Source organism: Mustela putorius, unplaced genomic scaffold, assembly GCF_011764305.1.
Source record: "Mustela putorius furo isolate JIRA1106 unplaced genomic scaffold, ASM1176430v1.1 tig00000695_pilon_pilon_pilon, whole genome shotgun sequence".
NCBI classification, from domain to species: domain Eukaryota; kingdom Metazoa; phylum Chordata; class Mammalia; order Carnivora; family Mustelidae; genus Mustela; species Mustela putorius.
This window is the reverse complement of record NW_025421447.1, coordinates 11,215,298-11,231,506: the sequence shown is the minus strand read 5'-3', so window position 1 is coordinate 11,231,506 and position 16,209 is coordinate 11,215,298. Positions and strand designations below refer to the sequence as shown.

General features: G+C 48.7%; 1 protein-coding gene across 4 annotated transcripts in view; it reads right to left on the bottom strand.

Annotated features, from left to right (window-relative positions):
- The window catches only part of ARHGAP44 (Rho GTPase activating protein 44), a 165,815-nt gene that overhangs the window by 31,287 nt on the left and 118,319 nt on the right, over positions 1–16,209 (bottom strand). For all 4 annotated transcript variants that reach the window (XM_045083405.1, XM_045083406.1, XM_045083408.1 and 1 more), the window contains exons 7-12: positions 14,318–14,435; positions 7,876–7,944; positions 5,230–5,311; positions 4,721–4,848; positions 1,549–1,660; positions 175–256 (exon numbers count right to left, since the gene is read on the bottom strand). In XM_045083405.1, coding sequence (XP_044939340.1) covers positions 175–256; positions 1,549–1,660; positions 4,721–4,848; positions 5,230–5,311; positions 7,876–7,944; positions 14,318–14,435 — 591 coding nt within the window. The remainder of the gene's footprint in view (positions 1–174; positions 257–1,548; positions 1,661–4,720; positions 4,849–5,229; positions 5,312–7,875; positions 7,945–14,317; positions 14,436–16,209) is intronic.

The following is a 16,209-nucleotide window of genomic DNA, read 5'->3' as shown; positions in this document are numbered from 1 at the left end:
CCTATTCCAAATGACATCGGCATCGGTGTCCTTGTACTCGCTTCTCTGGGTACGAGCACGAGCACTTCTCCACCATATATGCCAAGAAGCGGAGCCCTAAGATCAGAGGTCATTTCAACAAATCCTTGCAAATAACCCTACCCAACCACACACTTCAAGACGCGGCGTACTCACTTGGAAGCCTGAATCCACTCGTCATAGAGTTCAAAGGTCATCAGAGGTTCCGGCAACTCTCGGAGGTAAGATTTCAAAGCTCCTGGACACGGACACAATAATGGCTCTGAGCCACTTGACGCTGGCAAAGATGGGTCCTACCAGCCGGCGTCACCCGTGGGGGTGGTCCGTCTGGGGACGGGCTCCTCTGATCCCCACACCGCGAACGGTGGTTTCCCACGTGTACGACTCGGAGGTTCTGGCACAGCAGTGGGGCCTGCACTGCCAATCACGTTGGTTTCTCCCTATTTCCCACCATCACCTCACTGTCTCTCCGCACACTGGGAAGATCTCTCCTCACCGGGCCCCAGCAACCAGGCGTAAAACTGAGCCTCAGGTGGACACAGCGGATACATGCGGGGAAGCCGCTGGCGTGAGGGTCACGTGAGCACACACCCTTCCCTGGATACATCTGATCCAAGCCAGGAAGCGGCTGGCTCGAGGGTCACATGACTGCACGCCCTTCCCAGTATACACGGGACGCATGCCGGAAAACCACTGGCTCAAGGGTCACATGACAATGTGCCCTTCTGCGAATGCATCTGACACGTTAGGAAGCTGTGGCATGAGGGTCACATGACTACGTGCCCTTCCCCGATATGTGGAATGCATGCTGGGAAGCTGCTGGCTCGAGGATCACATGACTATGCACGCTTCCCTGGATACATCTGACATATGCACTGGCTCGAAGGTCAAGAGACCCCATGCCCTTCCCTGGATACATCTGATGCTCACTGGGAAGTGGCTGGCTTGAAGGTCACATGGCCACATACTCTCCCTGCTCCCCTCCCCCCATTACATCTGATGCAAGCTGGGAAGCCGGGGGCTCTAGGATCACGTGACCATGCACCCTTCCCCGGATACATCTGAGAGGTGCGCTGGCTGGCTGGCTCCAGGGTCATGAGACCACGCGCCCTTCCCTGGATACATCTGATGCATGCTGGGAAGCCGCTGGCTCGAGGATCACATGACCATGCGCCCTTCTGCACACACATATTAGGAAGCTGCTGGTTCCAGGGTCATGTGACTGCATGCCCTCCCCCAGATACATCCGACACGTACACTGGCTTGAGGATCATGTGACCACACGCCCTCCCCGGATGTATGTGACACCTGCTGAGAAGGTGCTGGCCCTAGCGTTATGTGACCACGCCCCTTTCTGCCAGATACATCGGACGCATGCGCTGGCTTGAGAGTCATATGACCACATGCCCTCCCCGGATGTATCTGATGCATGCTGGGAAGCCGCTGCCTCTAGGGTCACGGGATCACGCTCCCTTCCTCTTGAGCGTCTCCAGCACTGGGGGCCCCTCACAAAGCGGCGGAGGCGCCCACCTGCGATCGCGTGGGGGTCTGCTGAGTACTCCTGCACGTCCACCACACAGCAGTCTAGGGCAGCTTTCAGCTTCTTCAGCTTGGAGGCAGACGGCGCCACACGGAAGAGCCCCTGCAACAGCACAGAGGGTCAGCGCACAGCCCTGCCGCGCGAAGGCCCACGAGCAAGACCAACTCGCACGCGGCCTCCCCGCTCCCTCCCTCCCAGATGACCTTGATCCGTTTCCCCATCACCGCCTCCCAGCACGGCAGCTGCCCGCTCTCTAAACGTCCCCTCTTCTACACGGAAGCAACTTTTGAGCGAGAACCGGGCTTCACCCACTGCGGTGTCCCCAGTGCCTGGGGCGGGGTGGCGCCTTGTTCTGGTTCACTAAGCATCTGCGGGATGAATGAACCTCGGGCACTGCCACTTCTGGTGTGATCCGGAGAGATGTTGGGGAAGTCGGCCAACACCTGGTCAGACACGGGGGTGTAGGAAGCTGGATGGGAAAAGCTCTACAGGGCGAGAGCGTGTGTGTATCCTGGGAGATGCAGGCCTCTACTTCTAGAGACCAAGTCTATGTCCTCAGGGGACCGGCAAACTAGGGGTGGTTTGTTAGGGAGCAATGCTTCCATCAGCCCCTCCGTGTTTCATTCTTTCTTTTAAAAAATATTTTATTTATTTATTTGACAGACACAGCAAGAGAAGGAACACAAGCAGGAGGAGCGGCAGAGGAAGAAGCAGCCTTCCCGTGGAGCAGGGAGCCCGATGCCAGACCCTGGGACCATGACCTGAACTGAGGGCGGATGCTTAATGATTGAGCCACCCAGGTGCCCTGCCAGGTTTCATTCTTTTTTTTTTTTTTTTTTCCGTGTTTCATTCTTAAAATTACTTCTGAATCCTTATCATGGCTTCCAAGCGAACCACTGTCCCTTGCACACAAGTGAGCTCTGAAGAGAGAGAGAAGACGGGTACACTGACCACACAAACGCAGGTCAGAGTCAGAAGGGAACCCTCAAGCCACAGGTGAATTAGGCATGACCCAAGAGCTACTGATTGGTTTCGCCTTCTCAGCTCCTGGCATTCTGCAGAACAGTCCTTGCACGTTCGACCTTTTGTGGCCACCATGTGGATCTCTGAGTTTCTTCCAAAGAATATGTTCCTGGTCTGGAATACAGAGTGTTTGGCCTGTTAAGATGGTTAGCTCCATTCTGAGTAGATGTCCAGAGCTCTCTCCGTCCCTATATGGGAGGAAGCTCCATAAATATGTTTGGACGAGTGCATGACCAAGGCTGCTGTGCCCGAGAGCAAGCGACAGCAGGTACCAAAGCGGTGGGATGGATTCTCATAGAACCACGCCACTGTCGTGGAGGAAACCAAATGCAATGGCACCTGGTGACAGATACTGCCCAAGAGAAGTGAGTAGGGCTGTCAAACAGCCTGTAGACTTTTGACCATGTCACTGAGAAGGCCATTTCACTGAGTGACAGATAAAATCCAAGAGGAGGAGGAGGAGCTTCTTAAAACAGCTAGTGAGTGCAGTTTGGGGGTGTCCGAGGAAAATCTGTGGGTGCATATTGAAAAAATGGTGGCACACATGGGAGTGGAGCCCAGAGGAGGGGGAAGGACCCAAAAGCTCCCTGAGGGCAGGGATGGGTTGATGGTGCTGGCAATCCCAAACTGCTGGCAGGAGAGAGAGGGGAACTGGGGAGTCAAGGCAGGAACAAAACCGAAGAGCTGGGGAAGGAGTATGAGGTTGTAGTTGGATTGGAAAAAAAGCTATTTTTTTCCCCAGGCTAGGGACAACCTGAGCATTTCTGTTACTACAAGGAGAAAAGCTGGTACAAAGTAGGGAAAAGCAAAAAGAAGGGGTGTGTAGGGAGAGGGAGAAAGAGCCCGTTGATGATATTTGAAGACACGAACATATTATGTTTCCGTTTTGTACACAGTGCTTTTATGTTCGATATTATATATAATTACAATCTATTCCCTATCTTTTAGAGAAACATACTCAAGTATTACAGATGAAATGACACAGTGTCTGGGACTGGCTTCTAGTTATCCAAGGCAGGCATTGGGGGACAGGAATGGAGGCAGAGGGGAAGCAGGGCGGTCCATAATCTAGGTGATGAGGCTCATTATTTCATCTTTATGTGTTGCAGTTTTTCCACAATTTTAAAAAGCGATGGGGTGAGGGGAGGCCCAATTCACCTCCCTCCATAAGGCTCTGGCTCAGGGACTGTAACGATCTCCACACCTAGTAACCAGTAACAGACACGAGAATGCCCGGCGCTTAAAACGTGGTCCCAAAACCCCACATTTATCCCATCCCTTGGGAAGAGCCCGCATGTGGACACGCCTGGCACAGAGGCGGCGGCCGACATGCATTTGGACGATCACTGGTTTCCTTCTCTGGTGCAGAGCTCGGTTTGTCACACGTGACCCAGGGCCCACGTAAAGACTAAATCTGAATTAATCAGTTGTGTTAGATAGAGGCTAGACACGTGTCCCCCCCCCCCCAGCAAGTTCATAAGCCACGTGTATACTTTGCTCAGCAGCAAATGCATGGCCCACCCTAAGTGAATATCAATCAGATCAAAGGAAGATGGACCAAAGATTTCAAAAGCGCCTAGAGAAGAAACCAAGCGCAAGCTCCATCTCCCAGGAAATGGTTTACACGCCAATAAAACAAGAGTCGCCCATTTGCCATAGACTTCTTTACATGTGGCTCTTAAGAAGGGCTTGTCCCTGTCAATATCAATCCTGTTTTCAGGATCCTCTCGAAGAGTCACGATCAGAAAGGTTAAAAGGTCTATTTTTAAAATGGAATTAATCAAGCAAAGAAGGAAAAGGCAGAGGATGGGGCAGAAAAAGAAGAGAACAGGAGGGGAGAGGGAGGGAGGAGCAGCGGTCTGGCCTCAACCTGTTAAATATGAAGACAGGATGGCTGGAGCGGGGCCAGAAGTTTCTCAGGGGCCAGTGGTATCAGCTTCGCACAATCCTCCTCCCCCCGACAAGTGAAAGCTCGAGTAACAGAGCGGGACCAATGTGTGTGCTGCAGGATGGGGAGCTGTCCCGTATCGCGACAGGTCTGGGTTGGTGGGGGCCAGGGAGGGAAGGAGAGTCCCACAGGCTCTATGGCCCGGAGCAGGGCACCTGCTCGGGGCTGGGTGCAGCGGTCCCCAGTCCTACCTCCTCCTGCATCCCACACTCAAGAAGCATCGTCACGCAGGCCTCGATGGGGAAGGCAATCTCCCGGCCGCTGATGGTGAGGTGCTCCTCCAGAGGCTTCCCGAAAGAGGGCTTCTCCACCCAGGCCTCTGAGCGGGGAAGCGAGAGAGGGGCCCATCAGTTAGTGATGGGCACTTGTGCCTGACTCCCAAAGACACAGAGGCCCAGTTCAGTCTCCATTCTTGTGGTCTGGGGAGGAGGGAAGAGCCTGGGTGGGGCAGACAGCTGGGGAGTGAGCAACGCGGGGACCTGCTGGGCTTCATACGGATACGCAACCACACACCTCCACATACACCCCCCAACTTACCCCTGGGGGGGTGGGCAGTGTGTATGTGGGTGTGCTGGCTCAAAGAACCAGTGTGGAAAGTTCTGGAGGCTCGTTGGTGGGGCTGGAGGAGACCCGGGGGTACTCATCCCGGCAGGCAATTGGCCTCACCCACCTCCCCGCTCCAGGGAAGGTCTGCACTTACCCTGTTGTGCTTTTATCTGAGGCAACACGGCCTGCAAAAGCGCCAGGGACTTCCTGTGGTACTCAGCCTGCACTTCGATGAGCTGAGGAGACACAAGGGGGAGCATTACCCATTGCAGGAGCGTGGGGAGCACAGCTGTTGTACCCCACTGTGGGGGGGGCTCTGCGTGAAGGTGTTCCCTCTTCCTCACCTCACCCTGCTCTCTCTCAGGCCACCCCAAATGAGGGCTCGAGCTTGCCTCCTCCTCAGAGCAGGCAAAGGAGTCCATACCCTCAAGGAGACATTTGGGAGGCAGGAGAGTCACCCCAGGGCCCGTGTGTCTTACACCAGGACAAGGGGGACCACCCCAGGGCCCTGGTGTCTTACACAGACAGCTTGCCTCCACCAGGACCCCACCTTGCCTCACACCCCATCCTCAAAGCAAAGGCAACCAAGAGGAGGGCAACAGGAGTATATAAATGGGGACACAGTTAGAAATCAGTCTGTCGGTGAAGCATCTGACTCTTGGTCTCAGCTCAGACTATGATCTCAGGGCCCTGGGATTGAGCCCCATGTTGGGTTCCGCGAGGACTCTGCTTGGCAGTCTCTCTTCTCTCCTCCCTGCCCCCCACCCCGGAGCATGCACACTCCACTCGCTTGCTCTCTAAATAAATCTTTTTTTTTTTTTTTTTAATTCATTTGCCTAGATGACAGAGCTGAATGCTAGGCTGTATATATCTTGGTTTCTGCAAAGTGAGTTCAATCTATGACTGATTGGAAACCGTGGGGCTTGGTCCAAAATCCTCAAGGACCCTGGGCTCATGTACAACGGCTCCGGCTCCGTGATGCAGCCCTAAAACCCAAATTCTTTCAAATTTACCTATTCTGACCATTCTGCTAATGACACAGCTGCTGAAATGTTAACAAGAACAGATGGACCCGGGTAAGCAAGAGTCCTGCCATTTCTGTTCTGAGACACCCCTCACCCTGCAACTTGGTGCACCTGAAGGAAAGCGGAGCGAATCTCTCCATTGAAATGGTTGGCACGTTTGGGATGACATGGATGGAACTAGAGGGTATTAAGCTTAGCATAATAAGTCAATGAGAGAAAGACAATTAACATATGATCTTCCTGACATGAGGAAATTGAGAGGCATGCGGGGTTTGGGGGTAGGAAAGGAATAAATGAAACAAGATGGGATCGGGAGGGAGACAAACCAAAATAGACTCTTAATCTCACAAAAACTGAGGGTTGCCAGGGGAGGGGGTAGGGGGAGGGTGGTGGGGTTATAGACATTGGGGAGGGTATGTGCTATGGTGAGTGCTGTGAAGTGTGAAAACCTGGCGATTCACAGACCTGTATCCCTGGGGCTAATAATAGATTATAAGTTAATAAAAAAAATTAAAAATTATAAAAAAAAAATGGTTGGCATGGAGAGCAGATACTATTGTCTCCAAGTAAAAACTAAACACTAGTTAAGAATTAGATTTAAAAAAAAAAAAAATCAGAACATTGAAAAAAAGAACGGTACATGAATGGCAAGGAGGCAGTCCAAGAAAGTTTTGGAATGTCAAAAATGTCATTAAGTTCCAGAAATTCTAAAATATTATCTCTGTAAATATGCCCCATGGAATATACTTGAGAAAGTGCTATTATTTTAAAATAAACTTTCCAGGCTGGAAGGAATGCTTATCGGTTCTTTTTGGGGGATCGAAGGAAACGCATCTGAAAGTCTGTACCACTCACTGGTCACAGCGTTCGGGGACTGCTACTGGCCCAGGGTGCTTACAATTGAAAAACTTTCAGGATTTCTCTTCCTCACCTTCCTTATCATCCCATCACTTCTCCAATCATTTAAAGTTTGAATTTTTGCCTCCAGCTTCAAAAGCACATGAACTTAACTGGATTTTTAATTTATATTTTTTCTCTCAAAAAAAATTTTTGTTAATTGTCGCTGGTTTTGTTTTATTTTGTTTTCGACTTGCCTTGCACTTACCCTGGTAGAGAGCCAGGGTCTTAATTATTTGGACCAGATCATTCGAGTACGGATGACTCAGATCCTGTTTCTCTCGGGTCTAAATCTGCTTTCATCGATGAGAGACAGGCGAACAGGCCACATTAATCATCGTTTACCTACTTGTCATTGTCTTGGGCCAAAATCGAAATGAGAAACAATTATGAGCTTGTTTATGACAGACCCAGCTTTTGTAACCTTGGCCCGAGTGACATTTGGGTCTAGGTCATTCCTTGCTGTGAGGGACTGTCCCACGCACTGGAGGATGCTTGGCCTCGCTCTTGACCTCTCCTCCCCAGATGCACCTCCTCCCCACCCCCAGCTGGGGGTGATGGCCACAGATGCCTGCAGACATGGCCAGGCAGCCACTGGAGTAGTGGACAAAATCACCTCTAATTGAGAACCACGGCCACAGACCACGGGGGCTGCTATCATCTTCATGGATGGGTTCAGTTTTATTCTTAGATTTTTAGAGAAATCCATACAAGGAGAAATAGAAGACGGGACTTAATCACAGACAGAAGAGTTAAATCCCATATTCTTTCCCACGACGTGCTCCAAGGGCCTTTAGGTTTCATGGCACGTTCCTTCCTGTCCACGCTCTGACTCTTGTGAGCGAACCTGACCTTCTCTTACCGTTCTAGACCCTTACCGTTTGAAAGTAGTTTGCATAGTCGATTTCTTTGGCCACAAAACTGTACATGTCTGCCGAGAGCTGGTCCTGTGGAAGGTAAAATGCACAACCAAGGTAAACAGAGAACACTTGACCGGCTAACACGTGAGTCTAGACATCTAGAAGGAAGAGCCTTTGCTGCTGTTTAACCTTATTTTTAACGATTCCTGCCATGGCAAAGACTTTTCTCATGGGCATTCCTGCGTTTCCCAGCCCTTACTCCAAAGAGTGAGTAAGTGTGGAAGGAGCACCTCTGCCAGGCGTCTCCCCAGGGATTGTAACACATGAACCACATCCAGAGTCAGGAAAGCTGGTGCGGGGGAGTGATGTGCAAATTACTTCCATGCATCTCCGTAGCCAGTGTCACCACTCCTGAAAATGGCCCGCCCTCTCTTCTCCTGGTTTGCTCTCTTCACCCCCCAAAACTGACTGGTCGATCACAAGCATATGGGAAAGAGGCAGAAATGCACCAATTTGGGGGAAGTTGGCGAAGACAGATGTGCGGGTTCAAAGGAGGGCAGCTGATTCGAAATTTGGAAAAACCAGGATTGAGTCAATCCCCAGGCAAATCTCATGGTGTTAACTGTCCTTCGCCACCCGGCTCTCTGTGGGACCGGGGGCAATGACTTTATGTGGCACCTGAATCTGGGATGTGCCTTCCTCTGAGGAGAAGGGTTTCAGTTCCATAGAAACACCCATAGGGATGTATGATAGAAGTACATTCTGAGAAGGGTGCAGACTTGGTCACTAACCACGATTTTTAGCATGCAATGTGTGTGACCTTGTCTGTACAACTCAGGTGAGCTCTCAAGGTCCTTCCTGTCTGGGAGCCTTAGGTAGGAGAGATCTTTACAAGCGATGCTTAGTCGAGAGAAGACTCTGTGATGGGTACGTTGAGGAAAATAGGAGAACAGCCCAAGAAAGCTGATCCAGATGCTGAAGGATTCAAGCAAGCAACCTCATGCTTCACCAACAGCCTGAAGTGTGGAAACTTCAAGCATTCTGCACCAATCCCACCACCCTCAGCCTGTCCAGCTGCCAATTACACTATCCGCAGTGAGAGCACTGGGATGTGAGCAGCTGTCTGTTTCTTCTTCCGGTATCCTTGACAGGCAGACCATGTGGAAGTTTCTGCACCCAAGGAACAGAGTTAAAAGGGAAATCTGTTCTCTAGAGAGCTTCAAGCACAGATTAGTCAATGCTACACTTGGTCCAGCTTCAAAGAATGAAGGAGGGGTTGGGGGGGGGCAAATAAATTAACATTCATTGGGAACAGTCTAGGCACTAGGCACAGGTCACTCAGAGTTCTCATCGGACTCTCTAGGTGTAAAGTGCTCAACTTCCAGTTTTGGTTGAGTAGCTACTGAGAGTTCAAGGATCTTATCTACTGTCTATCCTCCACCATCTGAAACATATTTCACAAACTAGTAAGGACTTTATAACCATCTGCTGATATAACAGAAGGAGAAACACAGACTTAGCAACAATAACTTTCCTGAGAAATTAAATGGGTTCTAAGTCTCAGCTCCCCCTCTCCAGAGCATCCTGGCAAAGAAAAGCCTCTGTGGGGCTGCTGAATCTAGCAAAGGTTCTAGAGGAATCGAGTTCATCTGCCAACCCCCACCCCAGCACCTTTGGTCAGGGGACATCCATCAGCAGCAGTCATGACGGAGATATGTCAACTCAGGGAAAACACAGAGAGCCAGAGGATCAAAATGGCTCAGCAGGCAGAGGAAAGGGAGGGACCCCCTAAAGGACTAAATGTCACACTGAATACGACATCAGTGACTCAGCATTTGAGCTTTGCCAAAAGATGATCCTAGAAAAGGCAGACAGACCGTCTGGGAGTGCCCTCAGGAACACCAAAGGATTTTTGAAAGGTATAATTAGATTACGATCTTACTGACAAGTAAGCTGCACTCCAAGTCAGAAATAAAAGTGGAAACTAAGTCCAATTTCCATGTTTCTAAATCATTGGTGAATTTTCTTTATAAAGAAAAAAAAATCAATAATCACCAGAGTTTAATGTGCTGCAACAATCATTTGTTTTTGATTTGATGGCCAATCCACACTCAGAAAGAGGCAGCGTAAATCACCAGCTTCACCTGCATCCCACCACACTAGAGACTAGCTCTAAAAACCATGATGGCTGGTCACTCTGTATCTATTTTTATCAGTCATGTGTTTTGTATGATTGCTTGGTTTACAAAAATGGGACCAGCGGATTTTGTAGCTCATTACCCCCCAGACAACTATTCTTTCTAGTGGGCACATGATATTTAATTCACGAAAGGATGGTGTGTCTATTGCTGGATATTGTGTTTCTAATTTCTCATTATGACAACACTTGAAAAGCCTTTATTTATACAGGTGTGTATCCATCTCTTGCTTGTTTCTTTGGGATAAATTCTGCAGTTTAAAATGAATTCTGGTGATGTATTTCCTTATAGTTAAAGTTTAAAAATATTAGCAAGATAATCATGACTTGGGGTATTAGGGCTTTTGGCTAAAGAAGGAAAAAAACACGACACCTGGGCATATCATATTCAAACTTCAGAAAAGCAAAAATAATGAAATAGTCAAAGAAGCCATAAGTTCAAATATACTGGCGAGGAGAAGACCAAAGGTAAGACTTACTTCCATCCTTGCCTCAGAAACTGTGCAAGTCAGAAGAAGATGGAGTAAAATATTTAAAATCGTTGAGAAGAAAAAACAAAAACAAAAACAAATCCCACCAACCCAGAATTCTGTTCCCTACAGAATTACCCTGTAAAGGGACTTGAAGAAACTTACAGAATTTGTTGCCCGTAGACTATCTTATAAGAAATGTTAAGGGAAAAAAAGTTCTTAAGAGAGAATGAAAAAGTATATATAAGTCAGAAACTCAGACCTACACAAAGAAAGGAAGAACATCAGAGAATCGGCAGTGAAGCTACAATAAAACTTTTATTTCTTTTATTCTTAACTGAACTGATACTTTTTTTCAGAATGGTAGCAACATTGTATTCATATCTATGTGAATGTATCCATGTATCCAGATAAATACACATGAATGCATGGATATCTTCATGTAAACACACCTGTGGCTATGTCTGCTTCCCTACAAGTCACAAGTTGGTGGATGGAACTAGGAACATTTTGTTACTAAGACATACTCGCACCATAAACGAAACAGCATCTAGCTATTCCCTGGCAGTTCTGGATTCGTTGTGAATGTACATTGCAAACTCTAAGGCAACCACTAAAAAACCATTTTAAACAAAAGTATAATTGATAGACTGAGAAAGGAGTGAAAATAAAACCATATAAAATGCTCAAGTAAAAACTCAAAGGCAGAAAAACTGAAGGCAGAAATAGTATTAAAGAACAGGGGGAACCAGTAGAAAACAGGAACAATTAGGGTAGATATGAATCTAACTATATTCAATAATCACTTAAACAATGAAAATAAACCAATGAAAAGACAAAGGTTGTCAGAGTGGATCAAAAACCAAGGCCCAACTATATGAGGGTCATAAGAAACCCACTTTAAATATAAAGATATGTACAGATAAAAAGTAAAAAGATGGAGAAAGACATACCCCATTACCACAAATCAAAAGAAAGGGGGAGTGGCTATATGTCCCCCAGACAGGCATTCTGAGTGAGAGAAGTTATCGGGATAAAGAGGGACACCATTAATGCTAAAGGGGTCATTCTACAAGATGGAACAATCCTTCATGTGCGTGCCCCGAACAACAGAGCATCAAAGTACATGAGGCAAAAGTGACAGGACTACAAAGAAAAAGACAGGAATCTACTATTATAGCTGGAGACTTCAACAGCAACTGATCAGAAATGGACAGATCCAGCAGGCAGAACAGCAGTATGGACAGAGCTCAACTCAGCCATCCATTAACTAGACAGAGCTGACATCCATGGGCTCCTTCATCCAACAACAACAGGATACACATTCTTCCCGAGCTCACGAGGAATGTCCACTAAGACAGATCACATCACGGGCCATAAAACACATTTTGACAGATCTAAAAGAATTGAAATCACACAGTGCTGGCTCCCTGACCACAGTGGGATTAAGCTGGAAATAAAATTACAGAAATAGAGCTGAAAAAACTCCCCCAGTACTTGGAGATGAGACGACGCAATGCCAAATAACAACCCGATTTGAAAATGGGCAAAAGGCTTGAACAGACATATCACCAAAGTGTGTGTATGTATATACACATACAGACAGCACACAAGCATATGAAAAGATGTTCATCATCTTACGTCATTTGCAAAGGGCAATTTAGAACGAGATACCACCGCATCTTTTCTGGAATGTCCAATACTCAAAACACAGACCACACCAGATACTTTAACCTTGAGGTGGAAGATGCCTGGGATAGTTTCCCGTGCAAAGGAATACACGCATATAAACAAAGCCAAGGGGCAAATAGCAGACTGGAAAAACGATCTGCAACACAACAAACAGAAGGAAGTTCAACTCCTGATATGCAGAGAACTTATACAAATTGATATTTAAGAAAAACAGAAATGTTGGTCCAATTGCCCATACAAACGGGCAATTTGCCAACCTGGGAATGTCTATGCATATCTGCAGGAAATCCGATAGACACAAAGATCCACTGAGCATTACTAATAGGGAAATTAAAATCACAGAAACATAGAGATAAGACGGCACATAACAGAGAGCCACTGTTCCCGACAATTCTGAATAAATACTGGTGAAAAGGGGGAACTGGCCATCCTCTGGAAACAGATGGGTTGCTGGGCAGGAATGGGGTGGGGGACAATTACTGGTGCTTCTTCTTGATATATTTTCATGCTTTTTCACAGGTGATGGCAAAATGTATGACTTTTTTAATCTCTGAAAGGGAACCGAACATGTTTTTTGGTAAGAAAAGCACATGGAAAGAGCTACAGGACAATGAAGGTATTGAACTTGGAGACTCGTGTCCAGCATCCCCCCGATGCCACTGTCTCTTGTCTGTTTCACAGCATCATTGTGTAAGAAATGGGACTCTTCACTCAAGAATGCGAGTCCGAGGTATGATGCGTAGACATAGCACAGAGTCAGAGTGAGAGCAGCACGAGAGTTAGACTTCACAAACCCCACCAGCTGGCTGTTTGCCCTTCACACAGCTGTTCAAATGACAAATTGGCTCAGCTCCCAATGACCCTTGGGACCTGGGGGAGTATTTTGGAGTCTTTGCTTGAGTCCATGGTAGTGTCGGCGGAGAGATCGTGGATTCTTTACCGACCTGTCACGGTTCCTAATTCCAGAGAGCGATCCTATCTGACCCTGAACGTGATCCAAACACCAGGTTGAAGCCCCCTGTGCAGTGTGGTTATAAAAGACCAGCAGACAAGACTAGAAAAAGCCACAAAGAACAGAGATGTCTTCATGCAAAGTGGCAACGCTTGTTATAAAACCATTATCAGATTAGGGGCTCCTAGGGGGGCTCAGTTGGTTAAGCATTTGCGTTTGGCTTGGGTCATGATCCCGGAGTCCTGGGATCGAGTCCCACACTGGGCTCCTTCCTCAGCAGGGAGTCTGCGTCTCCCTCTCTCTCTCCCCCGCTCACATGGTCACTTTCTCTCAAATAAATAAAATAAAATCTTAAAAAAACAAAAAACCAAGAACGTATGAGATTAAGACAACAGGTGGGTACACAGCATGCTTCCAGAAACATGAGATACTCTTGCTCCGTGGATCGAACCACAACAGACATACCTGCGCGGAATACAGATGTTCTTACACAGAGTATCACGAGCGGTGTGCCCTGCGAGTTATGCCCACACAACGTTTGTGGCGAAGACGGGAAACGTCTGAGCAGACGTAACAAAGGGCTTCTGACATTCCCAAGGGCAGAGGCATGGATAGCTTAGAAGGAGACATTCCTCCCTGAACAAGCGGGAACTCGTCTTTTCCCTGACTATCTCCTTGGTCAGCATTTCAGCTTCACAGCTGACAATGTCCCAGGAGGCAGGAGATGGGTCGAGTGACTCAGGAAATATTACAAGGTGAACATAAAGAGAAACAATTTGATATCGACAGCGAGTCAAGGTTGGTCTACTGTCTAAATTCTCAGCTGTTCCATCCAGCCGAGAGCCCATTCCGTGGGATGAAGGTGCCTTACAAAAGCTTCACAGAGACACCACGGCCACGTCCTCCGTGCCCGCCATGCGGGAACGCTGTTGCTAATCCACCGCTGTCCCCCCCTCCCCCACCCAAGGCTGCCTCAAAGCCTCAACTCTTAGGGCTCACCCCGGGCTCTGGAGATACCAGCAGGCAAGCTCGGAGACATTCTGCTCAACCAGAGCTCACGCTTAGGTTTTAAGCGTGGAATGGGGTGGGGGTTCCCCCATCTGTCCCGATAGAGAGGTGCAAAGACAGCGGGGGGAGAAGAGGGGGTACCCTGCAAATCTCCACTCTGTTGGCAGCTTCCTCCATCTCTTCCCTGAGGGCATCAGCTTTGGCACCCGCAGGCTGTAAGCCGCTGGACAGACCTGAAGACTTGGAAGTCTGCTGCCACCTGATGGAAAACAGGAGAAAAAGAGGAGAGGGGTGAGACAGGTGGAGAGCCCTGGGAAGTCCGTGGGGGCATGGAGAAGAGAGCAGGTTGCAAACACTACCCAGGAGGAAGGGGGCAGCTGTGGCCGGACACGGAGCAGCGCGGGGAGCCATGGGCCAGTTTGGCATCATGTCCCCTGAAATGTTTCTCCCGAACACGGAGGCCCAGTGGCCATCACCGGTGCTCTGTCCAAGGCCCAGTCTGTGTGTTCCCTGGAAGCTCCCAGCCTGCCCCGTGGGCTCTGAGTCTGGGAACACTCGCCGATTTGGCTGCAGCCAGTCACGGGTGCCAGGGGAGAGGAGAAGCAGAGGAGAATCGAAATGACTCTGAAAGCCAACATCTCCACAGGTCAGCACAAAAAAGCTTCCAGTCAACGTTCGGCTATCGCATTTGTATTTCCTTCGACGTCTGTCCTTTGCGTGGAGAGCAGCAGCTGTTGGAGGATGTGGCTTGGAAAGGTTTCGTGGCGAAGTACAGATGTTTCTGTTGGCCCTGGCATTATCAGGGAATGACCAAGAGCAGGCCCCGAAGGACGACGGTTCTGCTGACGCAAGGCAGCGGGAGCTGCAGCGGGACGAGCTGTAGGTTCCTGCTGCCCAGGAGTCTGTGAACTCAGTGGCTTATAGGGGCCAGGGAGTAAGAGCATGAAGTCAGGGGAGTCAGGATCTTAAAAACTAGTCCTCCCTTTATTTTCCTACTTGTAACTGGGCCACGAGATGCACAACCATTCCACCGCCCTAAGGAAAACAGCAGGATGACGAAGCACAGCCCACATGGACTGCGGTCTCTCGGGGAAGGCTGGAGGGACAGTGAGGGGAAGGGGATGCTGGTGGGGGCTGGCCCGCCTCCGCTGACAAGAGAGGCTGGAAACCATCACATGAACCCCCCTGATGCAACTGGGCAACAGACCATGCAGGCCAGTGGCATACAGACCGAACCCGATGGCCCCATAGGCCTTGTCTGGCTCTTAGACCATCCATCTCAGAGGCACAATGTGCAACGCAACCCTCATTTTGAGAGTCAAGAATCCCTAGGTGGTTTCTCTACATGATTTCTTCTTTCTCTGAGTTTGTTTCCGTGGGACAAACAGAAGAGTATAAGACTCCGACACAGGAAAGGGAAATGAAAGTCCTCTTTGCTATTAACATAAAAGAACAAACTAAAGGAGTCTGTGTTACTTAAAAAATGCATTCACGGGGGTAGGCATGGGGCAGGTGCCTGGGTGGTTCGGTTGGTTAAGCTGCCAATTCTTTTTTTTTTTTTTTAAGATTTTATTTATTTATTTATTTGACAGAGAGAAATTAAGCTGCCAATTCTTGATCTCGGCTCAGGTCATGATCTCAGGGTCCTGAGATGGAGCCCCAGGTCTGGCTCTGTGCTCGCCCGGGAGTCTGTTTGAGAGTCTCCCTCTCCCGCTGCCCCTGCTTGCACTCGCTTTAAACAAAGAAATAAATGAAATCTTGTTTAAAAAATGCATTAACGGGGGCGCCTGGATGGCTCAGTGGGTTAAGTCACTGTCTTCGGCTCGGGTCGTGATCTCAGGGTCCTGGGATCGAGTCCCATGTCGGGCTCTCTGCTCAGCAGGGAGCCTGCTTCCCTCTGTCTCTCTCTCTGCCTGCCTTTCCGTTTACTTGTGATCTCTCTTTGTCAAAAACATAAATAAAATCTTTAAAAAAAAATGCATTGATGGGAAAATGACTTAAAAGGTCTTTAGGATGTCAAGCTGGGTGGAAGG